General features: G+C 39.2%; 1 protein-coding gene across 4 annotated transcripts in view; it reads right to left on the bottom strand.

Annotated features, from left to right (window-relative positions):
- Positions 1–92: 92 nt before the first annotated feature.
- The window catches only part of LOC105226425 (uncharacterized), a 206,607-nt gene continuing 191,446 nt past the window's right edge, over positions 93–15,253 (bottom strand). For 3 of the 4 annotated variants that reach the window (XM_049450349.1, XM_049450350.1, XM_049450351.1), the window contains 2 exons: positions 13,532–13,800; positions 93–8,227 (listed from right to left, as the gene is read on the bottom strand). In XM_049450349.1, coding sequence (XP_049306306.1) covers positions 7,703–8,227; positions 13,532–13,800 — 794 coding nt within the window. In that variant the 3' untranslated portion in view covers positions 93–7,702. The remainder of the gene's footprint in view (positions 8,228–13,531; positions 13,801–15,253) is intronic. The other variant, XR_007422007.1, reaches the window with a different exon arrangement.

Here is a 15,253-nt window from a genome sequence, read left to right as displayed (position 1 = left end):
CCGTACTCATAGCTCAAAAACGATTTGCCGAATTAATTTAAAATTTTTATGTGTATTCGGTTTATGTGTGTAAAAAAAAAATTATTATTATTATAACCGATCCGATATTCGATGAACGCTGGCTCACTATCTGGCGCGTAAATGAAAGAGTGGCCTTGATGAATATTAGGTTTTAACAACAAATCGACGTTACAGGTGATATATTCATTACTATAGTATATTCAGTTTGTTACAATTTTCGTACTAGCCATAAAGGAATGTGGGATCGCCGACAAAGTGTATACTCGTATATGGTACATACGCAAAAGATTTGTTCGACAACTGAAGAGAAACCAGAGTTGTGTGCGGCTCGGGTCGAGGATTGAGTGCATGCCATTGCTGAATGTATGAGGATTAGCTGGACTAATGGACGTTTAGATGTTAGCGTTGGGGACCCCAATAGTGGGAACAGTTAGGATCGTTTATGCGTGAATTGCTTAGGCGGCGAAGGCGTTTAGCTGGGTATTAGGGTTACCTTATTGTGTGAATGGTGTGTGCGTGTAATTCCTGATCCAGAGCAGTATGGAAGCTCAATTGTTGGTAGTTTCAGCTACAAGGTCTGACCGGAGACTTAACTCTGGTATCACGGGGAGCAGGAGCCCTTGCAGTTCGGTCTACTCATGCGGACTTGCCCCTCGGGGAGTATCGTAGTGGTTGTGATTAAAACTCTAATGCGATAAGAACTAACACTTTTTCAGTCGAATTTGGCGTTGCATTGCAAAACAATGCCGGACCGAAGGGACAGCAGAACTTTTAGATGGGTCTCGAACCCTAACAAGATGGTTAGTGTGCCCATTCTATACTTCTAATTGCTGTCAAATCTAATCTAATTTCTTGTAAAGAATTTGTTATTTTATTATTATTTTTTTTTTTTGTTTTGGGTAAGGTATCTTCACACATTTTGGCATAGATTTTTATCTTAGCCAGTCACTACAAGCTCAGAGCATATCCTTAAGACCGGACCACTATAGCCTATAGCTGCCATACAAAGTGATCGAATCCAGTTCTGGCAAGGAAAACTTTTATAATTCACTAAATATATGCACGGATTTCGGTATACATTATTGTCCAAGGCATGACAATTTTCGAAGATATTGTTTAGATTGAGCTGCTATGCAAAGCATATAATAGCTGGCATTTAATGCCATAAAAAATGCACCTGTGAAGATGCAGTCAAAGTTAAGGTTTTTTCTTGTTTTTTTTTGTTTTTGTCATCTTTGGTTGTTTAAAGACCACCCTAATATACATACAAGTATGGGTCAAGCTATCATAATGCCATATTGTCTACATATCGTCACCTAAAAAAACAAAAAAAATAAGAAAATCGCTGTCAGCTTTAATAACCAATATATAACCATTTCATAACTAACATTCAAATTTTGTTCAATATGAGTGTAAGATAACCAATATATAATCATTTTATAACCAAAACTCAAATTTGATTCTATATGACTGCATGATAACCAATATATAACCAAAACTCAAATTTTGCTCAATATAAGTGTATGATAACCGATATATAACCAATATATAACCAAAACACAAATTTGTTTCTATGTATATGAGTGTATGATAACCGATAGAAAACCATTTTATCACCAAAACTCAATTTTGTTTCTATATGACTGTATGATAACCGATATATGACCATTTTATAACCAAAACTCAAATTTTTTTCTATATGACTCTATGATAACCGATATATAACCATTTTATAAGCAAAACTCAAATTTGTTTCTATGTATATGACTGTATGATAACCGATATATAACCATTTTGTAACCAAAACTCAAATTTTGCTCAATATAAGTGTATGATAACTGATATATAACCATTTTATAACCAAAGCTCAAATTTGTTTCTATATGAGTGGTCTCTATTCTATCGTTTTCTTTCGCCTCTAAAATTATGAAAAGTGATGTTAAGTTATTCTGCATTTTAGGTGGCAATATGTACTTGCCTATATACAGTTAGTAACCAATGTAATTACATAAGACTAATACTAATGGTGACTACAAGGATACTTTCGGAATTTTCTTTATGGAAATTATATCTTTTAGTTCCTTACATGTTAAAAATGTTCTAAAGAATAAATACATCAACTTTGTCTTACAAAATTATATTTCCCAAAAAAAAATATAAAAATTTCTTAAACCAGAAAATAAATTTCATTTTTATATTTTAATTAATTTTAGGCGCTTTATTATCACGTAGTAACAAATACACAGAGCACTGCTTCTCTACTTTCTGCTTTCTTCTGTCTTTTATAGTAAATTTATGTTTACGTATTTGAATGTCTATTACTGTCTTTCTTCTTGGATTGCTTTGAGAAATTTTCTAAAGCCCATTCAATTCCAATTTGTTATCTTTAAGCAAACAAAAACCCATTCACACTAACTACTTTGACAAACCGCAAAAACTAAATCAACTTCCATCCGCAACCGAGGTCATTCGGCTGCGGCGAGCTTTCTTATTAGGCAAATAACAATTTTGCGAAAGTTTTTTGATTTCACTCAAGTGCTGCCAACGGCGCTTTCACACAGCCACACGCCGCAACCGCGCGTAGCTAAAAACTTGCTAATCATTATATTTTACGCTGCCTCCCTTCCGCGTGCACTCGCTTTACAATTCACAATTTTAATATTAGTTACACAGCGCATTGATATATATAATTATACATAGCGGCACTTGGAGACAGAACTAAATACATACGTATGACATAAATTAATTTTAATTCTTAACTAACAAAAACAACGAAAGGAAAGAGCGAAATATTAAAAACTTTTATCATTCGCATTGACAGACGTTGTGATGAGTGCCAAGACGCTGGCGCTTACGCGGCGCAATATGCAACGGCTCAGCGCAGTTAATTCAGCAGCTTCCAAGCGCAAAGACGAGATTTGGAGCGCAGCGGGGGAGCTGCGAGTACAGAGAGACGATACTACCAGCACAGAGACGATACTACTACCACAGAGACGGAGTTCCACGGTGAGAGGCGATGTTGCGGGCAGCCCGGTCATCCAAGCGTTCGCCAGCGCTTACGCTTTGTGCGCAGTCATTCATTTATTCACGCAGTCAAGACGTCCATTGCGGCGAGCTGGCGACATTCGAGGACTTCAGATTGCGGACAGTTGCTGGGGACGTTAGGTTGCGGCTTTCAAGCTTTGCTTGCTGAGATCTCTCGCTGGTTGGATTGACTTGGTTGATGAGTGTAGACCAAGTGGTTGCCGCGCAGTCACACAGCATCACAGCTAAACTAGCTCTTACATACAATATTATATAGTACCTCTAAATCTATTTGCATAACTGTAGGCTCAGCTGTCGTCGTCCAGCGTAAGTTCCACTAGTGGTGTTGCCGCTGCTGCTGCTGCCGCCAATCTTGGCAATTAGTTATTCACGCTTGTCTTTATCTTAGACAATTTCCAAATAGCAATGGGAATGGCAGCGGGCGCTCGAGGAGGAGAAAAGTGTATCCCGTAACTTTTGCTTTTCACTCAACTTGTGGCCGCAGCAACAACAAGTAGAGCGTATCAGGAAAAAAAAAGTTCGCCAAAGTTGTGGAGAATATTTGAGGACTGCGGGTGTTCGTGTGTGTGCGCGCCTTTGCGTTCGTTGCGAAAGATGTTACCATTTACTAGCTGTAAATACGAGTTTTAGCCGAGTGGCGGTGCTGTCGGTGTGCTTGCATACTGATGCTCGTTGCTTTCTTGCTGTTTTTGGCAGTTTTGCGCGACGAATCTCATCACTCGCAATTAAATGAAACTTAAATATAATATTTAGAAGTACGCAGCGTAGAAATTAAAATAACGGAAGACGGTCAATACTGGGAATATGTGTGGGCGTTATTTGGACAGTGTGGAAATGTATTACGCAGCGGAAAATGCTTTTCGCTTACTTCAATTTTTAGTCTGTTGTTTCAAAAACTTATTTCAAGCAAATATCTAAACTTAAGTAATCTAGAGTAATTGCGGAAAATCCTCACGACTTTTCTTCAGTGTCTTCAAGTGCTTTAATTATATAGCACACGTGTCGACTGGGTAGGAGCACACAATCTCCCAATCCAATTAATAAAGACATTTCGCCTAAGCTAGAACTAATGATACCACTTCTGAAATGAGCAGGCAATTAAAGCCTTACGAGCCCATGAAGACTAGCACGTGTCTAAAGACATTGACCAACTAGATGACCAAGATGACATGAAGCTGCAAGGAACGGTGGAAGATGGAGATCACGAGATACTAAACGATTTTGAAAATTTTCATACACCAGTCTGGTCCTCAAGGGATACCGCGCGCCCCCCGCCCGAAAAAAGCTCGCATGAGCAAGTTGAAGGTGAAACGATGATTATTGCCTTTTTTGATAGCCGTGGAATGGTCCACAAAGAATTCGTTGCCCCGGGGAAAACTGGAAACACCAGTATTTGGCCTCTAAAGGGATCGCCGTGTTGCAACAACCGCCTTATTCGCCCGGCATGTCACCCTGTGACTTTTTTGTTTCCTAAAACAAAATCGGTGGTCAAAGGAACCCATTTTGAGTCGATTACGGACATCCAGGCTGCCGTGACGAGGGTACTCGCGGACATCCCAGTCGAAGCGTTCCAGAAATGTTACGAAGCATGGAAAACGCGCTGGAATCGCTGTATAGCTGCCCAAGGGGACTACTTTGAAAGGGATGGCAGAGTTGTAGAATAATTTTCAAATATACGGTTTTTATGGAATCAGTCTCATTACTTAATTGTCATACCTGGTATTTTGGGCTACTAATTACTTCAGACTCCACCCATTTGGCCGCAAGTTCAAGATAGTTACACACCACCGGCCTCTCACCTGACTAATGAGCAAGAAAGAGCCAAATTCCAAAACTCGTTAGATGGAGACTTAAGTTAGAAGAATCATACTGTGAGATCATTTAAAACGAGAACAAATCAATACGAATGCCGGCGACTTTAGTAGAATAAAAATAGATTCTGAAGTGGAGACATAAAACTTCACAAATCTAGACTCCAAATAACACGTAAAATAAAGAAATAAGCTAACGTTACAAGTAATTTTCTCAAACAAATTCAGCACAACAAAGATGAAAGTAGAACACAGAAACCTAATACTTATAGTCAACGTAGAAGATTATGACGAAGACATTAAAAGAATTTCGCTGACACTGGACACATCAAGTAACTGCAGAACTAAAACTAGATCGATTGAAAAAAGCCCACACTGACACCGACAATCAAACAAAAAAGAGGAATTTTCAATGAAATAGGTACCCTAGCAAAATTTATCACTGGCAACATGGAAAACCCAGAACTCCACTTATATCGGCAATGTAACGCAGAGTCAACGAGCAAGATGTCACACAACTCACACTACAGAAGGATCAGTCGTAATTCATTACAATAACTGCTAAATGGAGATCAATGGCATTACATACAATAATAATTTACTCATATTCAACGAAGACCCTATCACAATACCGTATCCGAAAGTCAAGATCGAAACCAAATGTGCAAGCAAGACACTCACATTAAAACTGTAGGATGAGTAGATCTACTTAGAGGAAGACATTAACACGAGCTGAGAACTAACATTTCACATATTTTCAAATCGTAAAAAAGAGGCACTCTCGCAACTTCTTCTTGTTCAACAATCTTACTTAATTCTTGCCAATATCGAATATTCTAATACAATATTAAAATAAGTTCATTTGCCTATTTAATTGAGATATTATATAAATTGACTTATATTTAGTGCTTAACCCTTTCGCGGACACACGAAATTTAGTAAATGTTATCAGAATGACACATGCATTTATTTGGCTTATAAAACCGATAACCACTCACGAAAATTTCCGTTATAGTTAACAAAAAAAAAACAAAACAAATCGAATTGGGACACTAACTTAAATCTGATTGCTTCTGCAGTGGCACACAATAAGCTACTACTTATAAAACCAATGCAGTAGACGTCGCCTATGTCCGACGTGTTTATATACGATTTTTTTTCTATGTCGGCATATACCGACGTGACCCATATTAAGCCATTCGTTGTGTCGGATTATGCCGACGTGTCCGCGAAAGGGTTAAACACAGCCAATTAAGCTAAAGAGTTTAGGCCAGTATAGAAATTTTATAGGATTTTTTTGCTACAAGTTCACTTTAGGATACTAAAACGATTATTCAATTGCCAGAATAGTTGAAAAATAAATCGTTGCACAGCGATTTGTACAAGTAATGCCGAAGCGTTCGAGTCAGTATGTTTCTCTATCCACTTTACATCTTAACTGTAGTTTCAAGGTAATATTACAACGTAAACTGCCTATGATTTTATTTTTGAATAAAAAATTTAACCTTTTGAGAGAGCTTTCATAAGTTTTTCCTTACTCTCAGATTAAATTGTTTTAGTTGAGGCTTGTTGGAAGGCGCTCGACTGGCTTAAAATCGTTAAACAATTAGTATTTCACAGCTGTCAAAATGGTGTTTCATTTTGAATCAAGTTTGGATACCATATAATGAGTCAATTAACTAATTGTGAAATTAATATTTATTTAATTGCCAATTATTTGGCTCATTATGTGGTAAATTGAGTACAATTAGGCACCTAAATTGTCGCATTAGGAGTGCTGTTGGTAAAGCACCACCGAATGCCTTTCTGATTTGTACACTTTTGCGAGTTTTCTTCTTCGAAAAAATATTTTGTAGACTTCTTAAATAATTTAGTATTTGACAGCTGTCAAAATGGTGTTTCATTTTGAATCAGGTTTTTAAATCCATTAATTGTCAACTCAATAAATGCTAATGGCACAATTAATTAATTGTTTTATTATGCTCTAAATTGAGTACAATTATGCAAGATTATATTTAGTGCAATTAGGAAGATGCTGAAAAAAGGAACTGTTGAATTAATTTTTGAATATTCTTCTGTCATAAATATTTTTTGCTGATAATGTAGAGTTACAAGAAGACGGGGGGGTAATTTAGGATACAAATTTTTAATTTTATTTAAATTGTTTATTACATTTTAATCGTTGAAATTTTATTCAAATTTTAAATAATATATATTTTTTTTAATAATATTTTTTTTTTTTTTATTTTAATAACATTTTTTTCTTTTATCCAACACAAAATCACAAGCGAAAAATACTATTTTCTAAATTATTTCGATACATTTCATAATTTTGCAATCCAATGCAATTTTCTAACATCAAAATTCATTTCATAAATCAACGCTGCGCCACACAGTATTAACAAGCAACGACATGAAACAAAAGCAACAACAAATTACATTACCTGTGTACACTTTACGCCTAATGACAACGCTGTGCCTTGCTATGGGAGTATATGTAGGTGGTTTACCGTTATATTGACCATTAAATTAAACCTGCTGCGAAGGCTGGCAGCAACATGACGACGAGAGATGGACTTCATTTACAGGCACACACACAGACACAAGTATACGGATAATAACACACATACACACACACAAATTTGCAACGACTCCAGTGTCCAGCGCATTTAAGCTGCTTGCCACACCGACAACAGCGCCCAACTAATACGCATATTACGGCTACAATGATAACGATAATGACAACAGCAATAACAACAACAACAACAATAGCAATGATGTATTGGTTGATTTCATTGCCGCTGCTGACCCAATGCGTGACTAAATCAGAGACTCTGCAACAGCTGAGCATAAACCGTTTGCCGCTGTGCGCATTTCTCAAAGGCATCACGGAAACGCAGCCGCTGCTCCGCACTCAATTTCGCATGAAAATCTACGGCAGCTGTCACGAACAAAGCAATTTCATGTTGACCCAATTTAGGGAATTCACCAACAGCGCCACCAACAGCGCCAGCACCCACACCACCATCGCCAGCACCGAGCGTAAGACCTGCTGCCGTTGAAGCATCAAGATTACTAACGCCTCCAAACGTGCCTCCACCAGCGCCTGCAACTCCTGCACCGCCGTCGCCGCCAGTTGTTGAAGCTGCAGTGGCAGCTGCTGCCGCACCGGCGCTCAGCAACACCGGAAATAGTTTAATCAAATGCAGATTTATGGAAGCGGATAAAAAGATGACGCTCAGACACCAGACAGCTTTTTGTTCAGGTAAGGCCAGGAATGTGGGCAGCGAGCATATGAGCCAGTCTTGCAGCACTTGCAGGAATGTCGAATCGATGGCGCAGCGGAAAACCTGTTGAGAAGCAAGAAAAACGTGTGTGAGTGAGCGTGACAGTGGGGAAGCGAGGAGATTTTGTATGAATGAGTGCATTTACAAGAAAAATTAGTTGCAAAAATTATATTTTATTTTGTGAGCTGAAAATTTTAGGACAAAATGGCTGCAAGAAGTACTGCTACACAGCTGCAAGTGTATGTATATATATATACATATATATATAAGTGTGTGTGTGTGGGTTTGTGTGTCCGCCAGCGCTACTAAATCAAGTGAATTGCACTGCAAAAGGAAGCTGACAAAAACGCTAAGGAAATTAAATGTTGAATGCTGCACATTGAGTGGAGCGCAAAGAATGTTGCATGCCGCATGTTGCATGCTGAATGTTGAATGTCGAAAGTAAAACGTTGAGCGCGCACGTGTTTGTGTGTGTGTGTGTGGAACTAGTTGAAATGTGGCGCGTTCAACAATTTGTAACGACGATGAGTAATATGAGTGTGTGTGTGCGAGCGAGAGGGAGAGAGAAAATATTTAAACGACAAATTACGAAAAATCAAGACGACGACTAAATTGGGTGTTTGTTGCAACCAAGTGGCGGCAACAACAACTGGGCAAGTGGTGCGCGCTCATGTATTTCAAAGTATGTATGTATGACTGTGTGTATGTGCGTATATATGTACATATATGTATGTGTATATGTATATGTATGAGTGTGTATATATAAATTTGTGTATGTATAAGTGTATGTATGTATGTATTTAGGTGAGTGGCAGGGCAGTAGAGCAAACGCAGCATTACTTAAGGCCAGCTGCTGCCGCTTCAGCGCCTGTAAGTATGCCTCGCATTCTTAAAATGCTGCAAGCGGGCGAGTGCCGTTAAGAAATTGCCAACGCCAAATGCGGAAAGTCAACAATGGCGCAATTTCCAAGGCAAATATTTAAAGTTGCAATGCGTAAACTGTAAGCTGAAACGCGAATTAAACGCATTTGCAGCGCTCCAGCGAGCAAAACTGAGAGCTCGAAACTGAAAGTGCTGCCCAAATAAACACTAAAACATAAATGTAATGCAAAAAAATCAAAAAAAAAGAAACCTAAAAAAAGAAACTTAAAAAAGAAACAAAAAAAAATATTACAAACAAAAGGAAAATTACAAAAAATTTCCAAAAAATGGAAGCAAAAAGAATTTATGCAACCGAAAATTAAGATTAAAAGCTAACAAGCCGGCAGCGGAGCGCTTGAGTGCTAATAAAAAATGAAAAGTAAAAGCGCCAATAAAACGAAAGTAAGTAACGGAACAATGCGAAACTATAAAAAATATGGCATTTTTCTCGCACGTTCCAGATTTACAACCTTGAACCTCGCTGTGCGCGTTTATTAGACTAATGAAGACTTTTATTGCTGCGCTCACGCCCCAAACCACGTGGCTATGAAGCGGAGCAGGAATGTGAGCACATTAACGCAAATACAAGAACTAACTACTTGAGTGTATACATACATATATACTAAATATATGTACGCATATATTTCTGAGATGTGTGGAAGCATGACGATAGAGGATGGAGACATTAGAAGTTTACTCAGGTGAGGAAAGTTCTCCGAGCGCCATTCACTTGGCAGTGACCACAAACGATTCTTTTACATATGACTTAAGTAGTTCACAACTTCCGGTCTAAGACCAAGTATGCTCGAAGTAGCCAAAGAAGATCCGTTTGAAGGCGAAACATTCCTCCCCATGGTTGTTCACTGGGTTTGAGACCAAAAAACACCCCCAATGGAAAGAACGAAACAGCCTCGGACATCCCCGCAAAACCAATACGGCCGTGTAAATTGACGTGCACAATACTAAAAGCTTCGTCAAAATTGGGAAGGACCTCTCTGCGCCGTTAGATACTAAACGTGGTTTCAGACAAGGCGACTTCCCAACGTGCGACCTCTTTATTATACTCCTAGAGAAAATAAATTGAGCTCCAAGGCTGTATAGAGATGTTACAGCTGGCGTACGTCCATGACAAGAGATAACAGCGAATATCGAAGACGATGGAACGATGAGCTCTACGAGATAAACGACGACATTGACATAGTTTAGCGAATTAAAATACAGCGGCTCCGCTGGCTGCTAGATCATGTCGTCCGAATGGATGAAACAATCCAGCTCTGAGAGTATTCGACGCAGCCGGTGGAAACAGAGAAAAATGAAAGACCAGATGAAGAAGAATCTAGCTAAACTTGGAATCTCCAATTGGAGCCAAACAGAAGAAGAAGGAAGCACGACATTTAGATACAGTACTTTTTTGGGAGTAAATTTTTTCAACTTCTGTTACTTGATTTATCCATAGTTTGGTTAGTCATTTCATAATAAATAGACTTACTTTCGAATAAAATTTGCAAATCGTACAAATTTTTAACCAAACCAATGGTTTGGTTCGCGCGATCTGTCGAAAGATTTGCCCAGCAGAGTCGATAATTAGAGTAACCATGGATCGGTCGGCCCCACGTTCGCTCTAGTGGATAATGTGCATCTTCAGATCGCACCGAAGACGTTATTGCTGCTGTGACACAGAGCATCGAACGAGACTCGAAAAAACTCCATCGGAATACGAATAACAGCATCATGCGCAACATTCAGTGCTGTGTCCAATCACTTTATGGAAGATTTTGCTTTAAGTCATATACGTTTTGTGACCTCTTGAAAACCACGTGTCTAAAAACAACACCCTTTATGTGTATGTGTGCTACCAGGAGTGCGGCTTCTAGCGACCCATTTAGTTTGTAATCAATTTTGTAATTGCCAAAAGGGGAAAGGGGAGAAAAATCACGCACGCGTCGGCATCGCGTATGTGGCATGTGTATAAAAATATACCATATGGCACAGGCACACTTAGTTCAGATGCCTTGACTGAAGTGGCGCACCGTCATATATTTGCGCAAAGCTCGGACGATTTCTGTGTTCGCACTTTGTGGTAACCGCAAAGAGTTAGACGATAATGGTTCACAGACAATAATCGTTTACTGAGAAAATGACAGAAGAAGTCAGAGTATTTCATGTTAAACAGGAGCGCCGAGATCCGTTAGTCTATGGCTCTGTCACAACTCTTTTCGGTTGACTTCTTTCCATAAAGCTTCTGTCGGAGACTTTCTGACTGATTTCCATGCGTGCAATGGAGGTACTAGAGATCAAGTAGTACAGATGAATTCAGTGCAGTTAGGGGTCCGACCGAATGCTGAAAATTCCTTTAGAAGTGTTCGATTTAAGACTTAAGCTTTCTCTGATATCTCTGGAGGCTTTAATGTAAATAAAAGAACAGCTTGGAGCCACTACAGATTTATGTAGAATAATTCAGTTTGTCAGAGCAGTAGAGTCTAACGATGTCGCTGAGTGTCCAGCTCTAAGGTGACCATAAAGTCTTAAAGCAGAGATAGAGTTCCATTTTGGGCGTGTTAGGATATAATCCGCAACGATAAGTTAATGGTTAAATCAAGTAATCCTTGCAAGTTCATAAAGGCTACAAATACCAAACCCTCACAGTGACTGCCAACTCATCAAAAATAACGTTTAAAATAAATATTCGCAGTAGGAAAAAAATGTTCTCTATCAGTCGCATGGTTCAGTTCTCAAGGTAGCATAATCCAGACACTTCAGGCTCGGTCCCTAATTTTCATAGAATGTTAACAACTGCGTCAGATTGGACTTTGTTAAGCTCATGTCAAAATCAATAAAGTCTTTAACAAGGAAATTTCTTAAGGATGAGACCAACACGACCGAATAGAAGAATTAGAATTAGAATAATCCGTTTCCGCGATAGTCAGGTTTATATAACCGGAGCGGACCCGGATTTTTAGATGGCCAAGTAAATGAAAATGATTCGGATTTTCATCGAAATAGCATCATCAGCCCTGAGGCTCATTTCTGGCTGAATGGCTTCGTCAAACAGCAAAAAAAAGGCTATTGGTCAGGCAGCAATCCATGCGTACTCCATAAGTCATAATTGCTTCCCGAAAAAATTAGGGTTTGGGTCGGATTATGGACCGGCAGCATCATTGGGCCGTACTTCTTCCGTGATGATCCAAATCGGCACGTTACTGTGAATGGCAATCGTTAACACTCAATGATAACCGTATATTTTTGGCCCGACTGGATGATATGGACTTGGACAATATATTGTTCCAGTTCCAACAGGACGGTGCCACAAGCCACACAGCGAATGTCACAATCGATTTATTGAAAACCAAGATTGGTGAACGTACTATCTCACGAAATGGCCCAGTCCATTGCCCGCCTCGGTCGTGTGATTTGACGCCGTTAGACTATCCTTTGTGGGCTATGTCAAGTCTGTGGTCTATGCCAACAAGCGTATCGGCCGATTTATGCATGAAAACCGTCGAAAATTAAGTTCAGCGTCTGGAATTCTGCAAGCGTGCCCGTGGAGGCCATGTAAAAGAAATTGAGCCACATATATAATGGCATAGAATGTGCTTTCACAGTAATAAATTTCAATGATTTCGCAAACCGTTTTTGTTTTATTTAAGAACAAAAAATTTTGTAGCGCTCTTATTGCAAATCCCGTTAATTCACATACGGAGCTTAAACATCACACGGAATAACAAGGTTATAACAATCTAAGCATATTTGTCGATTCGGCTTACGCGCGCATTTCATTTGGAACAGTCCGGTTCAAATTTGATCTTGGGTGTATACACTCAATTTGAGCATTTCGCGCGACTTAGAATTTAGTTTTACTACCCTTAGATAAGTTTATTGCACACACTCTCATAGTTGCAACTCTGACTGCTTTTATTTTCCCCCATAAAAGCGATATCTACAAAGTAATGGCGAAAATGCTCGCCGAAATAAAGAGAAGTGTGCAGACACACGCTGGTAAAATGGAACGAAATGATTGTACAAATAAAACATCAAAATGAAAAGTGCAACTCAATTTCATATAAAACAGCACGCGACCCCAAAAAGGTGACTCGACTACATGCCTTTGTGAGTTGAACGCCAACGAAATGGCACAGCAGTCATAACCTACTCACCCATTCGCGGTTGATACTTGGACAGACATACACATATTTACACAAGTTTACATAAGAAACCCATACGTGTGGCATATACGAGTTTTCCACAGTGCTGCACACTATTTGCGACCAACTTGTGCCACAATACCGCAACGGTACAAGAGGCCACAACTTCAATATTCGAAGCGCTCGAAAGATGCAGTGCTCTATTATTCTACACACATATATATTGGACATATATATATCTATTTATTTCTACATGTGTTTGTGGGTTTTTGTGTGTGTGTGCTTGGTCGTCCGCACGACTTACCTGATACACAATCATTGCAATAACATCGCAATGCGGTTGATTTATGGCGAGAAACTCTTTTATGACCTTCGTCAATATTTCATTCGGTGGCACTAAATCACGTATAATTTGGCACAACACTTGTCCATAAATCCAGGCGGCATCACGCGTTGATGATTTAATACAATGTAGCAGTATATCGACTTTATCGGTCTGTTGGGCGATTATCTCCGGTTCGTCTTGGACAATGCCGTTGGAGAGTTCCGTATTTTCCAGTTGCTTGGCTGAACCTGTAAGTAGTACAAAATATATAAACATATAAATACACTCGTTTATATAGCTATGTAAGTACTCTATGTAAATATGTACATATATATCTGATCATAAGTATACCCAACACATCCATATGGTGCCAATAATTGAACTCATCTCGCCGAGTCGGAAACGACTGATTAGTTTCAGCTCTCATTCAAACGCACTTGCTTACTGCCTTTCTTTTACTGCTTACAAACACATATACATAAGTACGTTAGTATGTAAGCGATAAAGACAAATGTGCGAAGTTCATGTCGTGTCGCGCTGAATTAGCAGCAATTTTTTTCCTATCCGCTGGAGTGTGAACTTGATTTAGACGAGGGCAGTTATTTGTTGTCTTTATGTATAAACTACCCAACAATTTGCCAGGAAGTAAACGAGAAAATATAGAGGCTTAATATGAAAATATATGGGGTGACCTTTCAGAGGCGTACAATTTCCTAGCAGGAGCTAGGACTTTTCGAGCTACTGCTTAGTGATTAGCAAGTGGTATATCGACGGCTCGAAAGTGTCGAAGGAAATTGGTGCAGGAGTTGCAGGACTACGCACTAAACTCTTTATACCTATAGGAAGTTTTCCGAGCATTTTTCAAGCCATAAGTCAGTGCGTAGAGATAAACCTCTAACTCAACTATCGCAACGAACATATAACTATACTTAGAGACAGCTAAGAGGCACTTAACCAATCTCTGCCTACGAGATCAAATCGCTACTGGTACAAGAGTGTAGGTGACGACTGAACGTAACCTAGTGCACCTTATCTGAGTGTCCGGTAACGAAAATAGAGCCCGGAGTGAACTGGCTGATAAGCACGCCCGCTCCTCAGCATACACTAACATGGTAGGACCTGAACCCTCCATCGTGGGTCCTCATAACATAAAGAAGCTGCGTTGCAAGGAAGAAGGAGTAGGCAGGGAGAGATATTGGCAACAACTCCAAGGCAAGTGCCATGCCAAGCCGCTAATGGATGGTTACAACCTCAGCTGGTTTAAATAGGTAATCAACTTCCCTAGGAACAAACTCAGGCTACTTGCCACATTCTACACTGGCCACTGTGACTTTCACAGGAGTAAAGAATTTCATTGAATTTTGTTTTATGTAATATTGAATAAAACTCGCTATTAAAGTTGCGGCCATTGCCTTCGAACTTCGGCAGTAAATTTTAGTCAATTCGACTCGTTGTTGGATCGTATATCTTTCTATAAGGAAATGTCAAAAGGCGGAAAAATATATGGCGTCGTTTGCTGTCCCTATCTGTCTAATTCTGTGGCGTCTCTATTAAAACACCAGTTATTATGAGGTTATGTTATAAGTAGGGCTTCAATATTTAGTGTTACCACCTTTGGCATTCATTACAACCAAAAATACATAAGGCATGCTCTCTACAAAGTTTAGAATAAGAGCTTATGGTATGGTTTTTCGGAGTTCT

This window comes from Bactrocera dorsalis, chromosome 2 (assembly GCF_023373825.1).
Source record: "Bactrocera dorsalis isolate Fly_Bdor chromosome 2, ASM2337382v1, whole genome shotgun sequence".
Classification (NCBI taxonomy): Eukaryota; Metazoa; Arthropoda; class Insecta; order Diptera; family Tephritidae; genus Bactrocera; species Bactrocera dorsalis.
This window is presented reverse-complemented; position numbering and strand designations above follow the sequence as displayed.